At 51.8% G+C, this 7,708-nt stretch overlaps 4 protein-coding genes across 4 annotated transcripts; 1 reads left to right on the forward strand and 3 right to left on the reverse strand.

Annotated features, from left to right (window-relative positions):
- Positions 1-51: 51 nt before the first annotated feature.
- On the reverse strand, positions 52-1,361 carry BDW74DRAFT_187637 (putative NAD binding Rossmann fold oxidoreductase; the record flags this gene model as incomplete). The annotated part of the gene is made up of 2 exons (XM_073731530.1): positions 52-972; positions 1,035-1,361. 2 exons carry the CDS (start codon positions 1,359-1,361, stop codon positions 232-234), a joined length of 1,068 nt encoding a protein of 355 aa, XP_073588318.1. The 3' UTR covers positions 52-231.
- Positions 1,362-1,576: 215 nt separating this feature from the next.
- On the reverse strand, positions 1,577-2,733 carry BDW74DRAFT_146835 (uncharacterized protein). The gene is made up of 3 exons (XM_073723428.1): positions 2,656-2,733; positions 2,338-2,602; positions 1,577-2,286 (listed from the first exon to the last, which is right to left on the reverse strand). The coding sequence occupies exons 2-3, from the start codon at positions 2,376-2,378 to the stop codon at positions 1,995-1,997; spliced, it is 333 nt and encodes a 110-aa protein (XP_073588319.1). The 5' UTR covers positions 2,379-2,602; positions 2,656-2,733; the 3' UTR covers positions 1,577-1,994.
- BDW74DRAFT_174795 (uncharacterized protein) lies at positions 2,535-5,380 on the reverse strand (the record flags this gene model as incomplete). The annotated part of the gene is made up of 8 exons (XM_073728130.1): positions 2,535-2,602; positions 2,656-2,695; positions 2,747-3,442; positions 3,500-4,274; positions 4,324-4,521; positions 4,644-4,765; positions 4,814-5,064; positions 5,116-5,380. 8 exons carry the CDS (start codon positions 5,378-5,380, stop codon positions 2,535-2,537), a joined length of 2,415 nt encoding a protein of 804 aa, XP_073588320.1.
- A 327-nt stretch (positions 5,381-5,707) lies between these two features.
- BDW74DRAFT_174796 (uncharacterized protein) lies at positions 5,708-7,271 on the forward strand (the record flags this gene model as incomplete). The annotated part of the gene is made up of 4 exons (XM_073728131.1): positions 5,708-5,869; positions 5,934-6,086; positions 6,151-6,632; positions 6,683-7,271. 4 exons carry the CDS (start codon positions 5,708-5,710, stop codon positions 7,269-7,271), a joined length of 1,386 nt encoding a protein of 461 aa, XP_073588321.1.
- Positions 7,272-7,708: the final 437 nt, after the last annotated feature.

Raw genomic sequence — 7,708 nt, forward strand, 5'->3', positions numbered from 1 at the left:
GCAAAAGGTACCCAGTCGAAGCCAGACCCATCCTGTTTGGAGCTGCTTGGGGTGCTAGTAATTTTATATCTTGGATTGATCTCTACACGAGATCTGTGTTGCAGCCAGCTAGATAAGTAAACTCTTGGGCAAACTGAGGACATGGTTCCAAAGACATTTGCATTCTTACCCCTGGCCACTGTCTGAAAGGCACCCCTCCAGTAATGTCCATATGTATTGAGTACCAACCCCCTAAATCTTCGCCTCCTCAACCCTTCTCCCCGTCTCATCAAATTTCAGCTGCTTCCCACTGACAAGCGCCTCCTGCAACCACGCCCCAATCTGCACGGCCTTAACCGCATTGCCCAGCTTCATCGGGAGCGGGCTATCATCAAGACAAGCATCCACAAACTCCTGCGTCTCCTTGACAAAGGCTTGTTCAAAGCGCCCCCAGTACGTCGCCGGCACCTCGCGCGTAATCCCACCAGCATGGTAATAGTTAATCAGATCCGACGCAGGGTTCAGGTTAACAGACAACTTCCCCTCCGTCCCAATAATCTCCGTGACATCTTCCTGCCCGTGCGCCATCATCCGCGAGCAATAGTAATACGCGATCTTGCCGCCGTGGAACTCGACGATTCCGACGGCGTTGTCGAAGTCGTTGTATTTCTTTAGGTCGGGCGTCACGGCTGTGATTCCGTAGGCTGATATACTCTTGGGCATGATATCGGAGCCAAAGAACCAGAGTGTGAGATCGATGTCGTGGACTGCCATGTCGACAAATACCCCGCCAGACCAGGAGGCATATTCGACGTAGAATCCGGAGGGGTCGTGCTTGTCGCAGGTTTGGGAGCGCAGGATTGCAGGACGTCCAATGAGCCCGTTTTCGACTTTTTTGTACGCGGACCTGTAGGACTCGTCGAAACGGCGGCTGAAGCCGCACATTACTTTGAGGTGTGGGCGTTTGCGCGCGGCTGATACGACTTGGTTGCACTATCAAACACCGTCCGGTTAGCACTGTACTGTAGCAGTAAGGGAATTGGGGGTGGACATACAACATCAACACTAATACTCAACGGCTTCTCACAAAGAACATGGAGATCCTTCTCAATAGCCTGAATAGCCTCTTCCGCATGAACGGATGTCGCAGTCCCAATAACAACAGCCTGTAGTCCAGGATGGTTGATCATATCCTCGTACTTGGTGTACAACGTGACACCATGCGGCTCGAGATGCTGCTTCGCCCACTGGGTCTCTTCAAGATCCGGCGAGAACGCAGCGACGAGTTCAGCGCGGGGCGCGCGGTTGAGGAAGTTGAGGGCGTGCCGCTTGCCCATGCGGCCGAGGCCTGCGGCGGCGACTTGGAGTTTCTTGGGGGGCATTTTTCTTTTCTTTTGATAGGCGAACAGTGTCAAGTCGAGAATGAAGACTTGTTGTCTGGATGAGAAGAGAGAAGCTGGGATCCTGGGCGTTCTTTATAGCCTTTCGGTCTCGCGCACATGCCGCTCTCTTGACGCATGATCAGAAGAATTGATGCAGGATGTCGTATACATCGCCGGGGCTTCTTACCCGTTGCAACCTAAAGAGCTATCATCTGCATATAAACACCGGAGTTTTTTTTGCCATCTTTAATGCTTGAGGTATCATTGCCCTGGTGGGTTGCTCGGAGCAACTCCGGCACTAGCCCTAAGTTCCCAATTCGGAGATTTTTCTCCGGGACCTGCCAACCTTTAAGTCCAGTGCCCACAACATCCAGCACATGCATTATACTCCACGTCTTGGGAATTAGCAAGGTTGCACGGATGGTGGAACACAGATATAGTTGATATGCTCGCATGCGTACCAAACGGAGACATTGCACCGAAGCAAATCCTCGCTGATTTCACGCTGAGTATTAAGAGACTCTATTGTCGAATGGCTATATGCTACCCAAGTTCAACACCATCCAGTCGACGGTCGAGGCGAAGAGTGAATACATTGCAACGATCCGCTACAAACGGCCTAGTTCAATGGGCCTATTGATGCGACGCATATTGTCGAAACCTCACCTGGGAGCCGCTCGCTATCCTCCCAATGGGTCGGATCTTCACATTATGGTCGACAGTATACAGCTTCTGAAAGTTTAGCCTTGACATAGGGTGCAACCACTCATCAGGGCTGTCCGGCACAACTTCCAGGGGTTCCATTGCCATCCGTGGCTCTTGTGAGCCTTGAAATGGTCTCGTGCCGCGCATATAAAGGATAGCATGTTGCGATGCATCGACTCCACGACACGCGGCACCTCGGCCACCATACGTTCTGATCTCGCTGCAAGCTTCACTTAATAACCGCTTTGGGTCACCTAGGTGGGACACTTACTAGCATTCCGAATAGCCCGGATAAACTTTGCAGGCTACCATGTAACGATAAGTGCTGTAGATAGGTTCTCCGAGCCTTCCTTTGTATGTTGGGCCTGGTGAATACAGGGGATCTTGTCGTACGATGTCATGCCAGACAATTGTGAAAATCTAGATCCCAAACGCCAGCGCAATTGCTAATATACTTGGGTAGGCTGCCTAGGAAGCTAGTGTGGCCATCCGTACCTTCCCGCACTGGAAGTACTGGTCAGCCTGCGCGGTAAACCCTAGTTTCATATTAGGCACCCATGCGATCATTTGATTTCGGTATAGGACTAACGTGAGTCAAGCACTAGCTGTAAAGGTAGGGTGGGTGGGTGCTAAGCATTGGTTAGAGTTAAGTCAGGAAGAGCCACGAAAGGATATCTTACGGCCAAGGGGGGTCTATATGCGACGGGTTGAGGATGACGGCCACCCGGCGGAGGGACATCTGCTGATCGAGGGAGCCCTGAGCCATCACGAATTATACGATCAATATGTGCCCTGATCATGGCGTTACGATATCCCGGTAGCGCGACGCGCGTATGCTGGTCTGAATTTTGGCCAGTTTCAGAGGGGTTGGCATGAGTTCGATCTCTTAACCGTTCAGTATGCCCGTGTGGGTCACTGCCATCGCCCGATGCGGAGCTCAGCACTTCAATCAGCCCCGAGCCTGCTCGGCGATTGCGATGATATGAGGATGTCTGCCGCGCATGGCCTCCCCATTCCTCTGTATTCTCATACCCTGGCACCCCGTAGTTTGGGTAGCCTTGTCGAGTATCATTGGGCGGGTAGCTGCTGGATAGATGGGTTTCTGGCTCTACGACGTGGTTATACGTGTTGTCGTGATAGTCTGGGTCTAGCATTGGTTGGGCATGGCTGTAAAGGTTGCCCTGACCCGGGATTGTTTCCTCGACATATTCACGATAGTGGCGCATGTTCTCAACCTCGAACGCGTCATGTTCGCGGCGAGGGTCATTATACGAACTCGTGGCATTATCCTGCTGCGCTCGTCCCTCAAGATATTCATAGATTGTCGGGTCGGTTCCTGACATGCTGTCATCGTCTGAATACGCCTCCGGAGCCGGCTGACACGGCAATATAATGTTAATTATAGTACCACTCTCAAGATTCGAAGCACCTACTTGGGAGACTTCGGATGGTATGTCTTCCTGATTGATTTCTCTTAGTGGCGCTCGCATATTTTCTGTTGTTCTCACTCCAGTTCTGCCATCTGACGGATCTCTTCCCTGAATATCCAAGTCCAGTTCCTGAACCCCCACATCCAGTGTCGTGTCCGGCGCGAACTCGCTGGGTGAGCGTTGGGGGTTAGACAATGTTGCCACTATGATCATTCCATCGTAAATACTGTCATAGTCAACTGGGACGGGGTTACCGTTGTCATCCGTCCATGTAACTGCCATGGCGCCGCTATTCCCAGTGTTTTGTCGCAGACGATCTACCAGTATGACTTCCGTGTTGTCTACGGGGCGGAGTTTGACGACCGTCGAATCAACAAGATTCTCAGCGCCCCCATCATCTATGGCAGAAACGTAAAGGAAGATAGATTTTGCGGATGTGGCCCAAGCATCATCTACGGAACTTTCCAGAGAGTCCTCGCCAGCATCTGACGCCCCCCGGTTAATGTTGCTTAACGCAACTGATCCTCTTTCGCCAGCATCTGTCTCGTTCCAACGAGGTAGAGCAAACCGAGCCACCCGTCGGAGATGATAGGCTATGTGCATCGAGCTGACATTGACTTGTCGACAGAACGGACATGTTCTCGGTGTTTCATTGCGCTGGCTATGTTCTGCAGACTCGTGGGCAACCCACTCGGACAATGTGTCGTATAGCTGATCCGGCTGCTTACAGTTCTCAAAGGTACACACGTAAGGTCTAAGATCGCGCAAAACATGTCTCCTCGAAGGCCATTAGTAAACAATGAATGTGGATAAGGGCAGTTCCTTACTCCCAGGCTTGGCTGTGAAGCATCTTTCGACCACACAGAATCAGGCAGTAGGGACACTCAAACTCCTTGGCATCGGGATCAACTTGCGGTGGGGGAGGGAGCATCAAGTCCCCATTATTGTCATTGCTGACTATCACATAGCTATCCAATGACACGACGGATTCGCTCTCTGGGATGTGCGCAATGGCAAATACGAGGCTGTGGATGGCTCAGAGGGTCGACTAGCTGTTGCAGGTGGGGTTTGGGGTAGGTTAGACTCCCCAGCAAGTTGCAGTTGGGCAAGATGTTCCCTGATGGAGGACTGATGAAGAATTTCATACTTAAAGTTTCGATGGTTCCAGTATTTGAATTGCTGTCGCCGGCGTGTGTTCGCTTGAGCCAGGCGATGGATGAGGAAGTCAGCATTCATATCGGCCTCGTTGCTCCAGGACCGAAAGACCTCCTTTACATGGTTTAGATCCTATACTTCGTATAATGCAATAAGATCTACACCACTTTCTCTGTCGATCTCGGTATATCCCAATGCGCGAGAAAGGCCAGTTCGCAGAGCGGGATTTCGGATCTGGAATGACAATGCGTATAATCGATCGACCGTTTGTGTGATGTTAGTAATGTACTCCTCCTGTATAGGGACCGTCTGGTAAGAGGAAAAGTCTTCGTCCTCCACTTTTTCATCATCCTCATCTTCCTCGAGTGCTTCGCCGGTCGAGTCCACAGCATCATCCGCGCAGGCTTCCATGACTCCGTTATGTCAACTTTGACACTGAATGAAAATAATGATTGCGCACTCACAGCTTAGTAGAGTCTCTTCAAGAGTGATCAAAAGTCTCGATGCGTACTGGGACAATGCAGGCGAATCACGAAATCGGTAGTCCAGAGCGCTGTGTCCGCTGTGATATAACCCAAGATTGGATGCCCAGAGCTCAAACCTCTGCATCTCGATCAGTAGCGGACGCTGCCAGTTGGAGTCGGGCCATGTCAACGCGTTGGAAAATTGGATGCTGATAGCTTTGCCTATCGCAGCAAGCGACAAAGGTTGTTGTAGAACATTTCCCATTCTTGTGTGGCAGTGAAAACTGAGGGTAGCCTTGTCGTTTCAAGCTGTAACCACAGCACACAGTCGTTGTATAAAGCCGTGATTGCTTCAGATATATGGAAAGTGAGGTGTCGTCGGGAATGAACGGAGGGGCGCTTTGGGATCCGAGCTCGTGATAACAGCCTTCAGCCGTCCCATGCGATTCGCTGTTTTGGACAGGGATATGAGTTGTGGATGCACGAGGCTGAAGTACCCCGCTCTGAGCGAGGCTGTTCATAAACAATTTCAGACTGGACGTTGTCACCACTCTGCTTTTTTCGCATCCGCGAAAACCTGAAAATCCTCATCATGAGTGGCCTTGAGATCGCCGGTATCGTGCTCGGAGCAATACCTCTTGCTATCGCAGCGATAGAGATTTACCGACAGAGACAAAATCGTATCCCTTTCAGGAAAAAGGCACCATTCATTGCAAGGCTGTTGAGCATCCTGGACACGCAGCAGTTCCTCCTCGTTAGCGACATGAAAATAACGCTGAATAATGCCCGGAGTAGAATACGATCGAACAAGCCTCCAGATTGATCCCGCGATATTTAAAGACCCCATGGTAGCCGGAGCGGTCGACGAATACTTGGCGGAAAATGCTCCAGCGTACTATGGTGCTATTGTGGAGTGTCACCGGGCGCTGGCTGAGCTAGTGGCTAGCATTGAAGGGTTTGACCCTATACCGGTGAGTATGCTCGCTGTGGTATCCCAAAAAGATGGTAAATCAGCTAATTTTGTTCGTTACGCAGAAAAGCCTCGCCGACCTTGTCCAGACGTATCCGTCCCACAATGGGGTGTACGAGTTGCCGAAAAGAATTCGCTTCCCAATCAAGCTCGATGCCCTCGAGGGCAGGATTCACCACTTGGATCAGTCGACCACGAGGTTGAGATGGACCCGCGAGAACATAGCGTCATTAAGGGTACAAGTTGTCCAGCAGCCAACGCGGCGTATTGCCAGTCTTGCGTCCGCCTTGAATATGATCCGCAACCATGCAAATCGCCTATACTCCGCGATAGCCACGGCGTATCCGACGCATTGTCACCGTCAGCATGAGGCAAGGCTCCTTCTCCGCAGCAACTGCGATGTCCTTGAGAGAAAGCGTGCAGCGGGCGCAAAGGCCGATTTGTCGTTTACGGTCTTGTTCTCACCTGTCATCTCGGCTCCGAGTCCCATCCCCTCGTACCGAAGCCGCATCACAGTGACCGAGTCGGTGGATGTCGTGGGTATCAAGTGCGATGATTCGTCACGCCTGTAGTAACCGTCGCTAATGCATCACTTAGAACGCAGACTGCTTCAAACAAGCGGGTAGTGATAGCCGCACCTGCAGCCTCTGCTTCCTCTCTGCCGAGATCGGCCCTTAACGACATATGCAAGTCGATACGCGAGGCACGAGACGGCGGACTCATGTTAGACCTGCACCTGACGGAGAAGAAATACTTGATGTACACTCATATCCACGGTTCTGGCTCGGGCGGCTCCATGCACCTCACGGTCGAATCCGAAGGATACGTTTCATTAAAGGAGTTACTGGACGACAAGTCGGTCACGTCATGGTTGCCAAACCCGAAACTAGCTCTATCGCTCACCGTCGTATCCTCGTTACTCCAGCTCATGACGACGCCATGGCTCTGTGCCCCCTTAACAAATAAGTCGGTTCGGTTCTCCAGGAAGGAGGTCTACGTTGCCTCGCTCAACCTCTCCGCCATTCCTGAGCCTTTTGTGGAAGAGCGATTCTGCCAGACTGCGAACACAGCAAAAGGAACTCCAGTCCTCCAGTGTCAAAGAATGCATGCTGGAGCTCGGCATCCTCCTCCTCGAGATTCACCACTGGACGACGATAGACGAGTATCGGGGCCGCCTACTAAGTAACGGTCAGCCATGCCCATCAAGCCGATATGAGCTCGCCAAGACCTGGATCAGCTCGAGCGTATTGGTGGACCTCTTACCGTTCCACGAAGATGTTATCACTCGCTGTGTGGAATGTACCTTTGCGACCAGCGGACCAACCTTTAGCTGGGATGACGTCACCCTTCGCAAATCGATCGCGGAGTACGTGCTTCAGCCTCTGCAGGAGAATTGCCCTCAGCAGCTGCGATAGCCGAGCAATAACGGAGTTCGGGATACCTAGGCGAGGACGCACAGAGGCAGCGGAGAGTTGAGAGCGGTTGAGCTCGGTGCTCATGAAGAGTTGTGGACGGTCGAACAAACTTCGTGTCACCTGAGGCAGAGAATTCTTAGTAATTCAAGGCCTCCAACTACCGAAGTCATAAGCCGAACAGGTTTGGATGTATCAAACCTCCAAACGG

This window comes from Aspergillus multicolor, assembly GCF_047715735.1.
Source record: "Aspergillus multicolor strain CBS 133.54 unplaced genomic scaffold BDW74scaffold_3, whole genome shotgun sequence".
Classification (NCBI taxonomy): Eukaryota; Fungi; Ascomycota; class Eurotiomycetes; order Eurotiales; family Aspergillaceae; genus Aspergillus; species Aspergillus multicolor.

Excerpts from the sequence above, each read along its gene's own strand:
- BDW74DRAFT_146835 (XM_073723428.1), bottom strand. The coding sequence starts at position 2,378 with ATGGTAGCCTGCAAAGTTTATCCGGGCTATTCGGAATGCTA. Across the intron at positions 2,287-2,337 it reads CCGGGCTATTCGGAATGCTA|CGAGATCAGAACGTATGGTG; the intron begins GTAAGTGTCCCA and ends TGAAGCTTGCAG.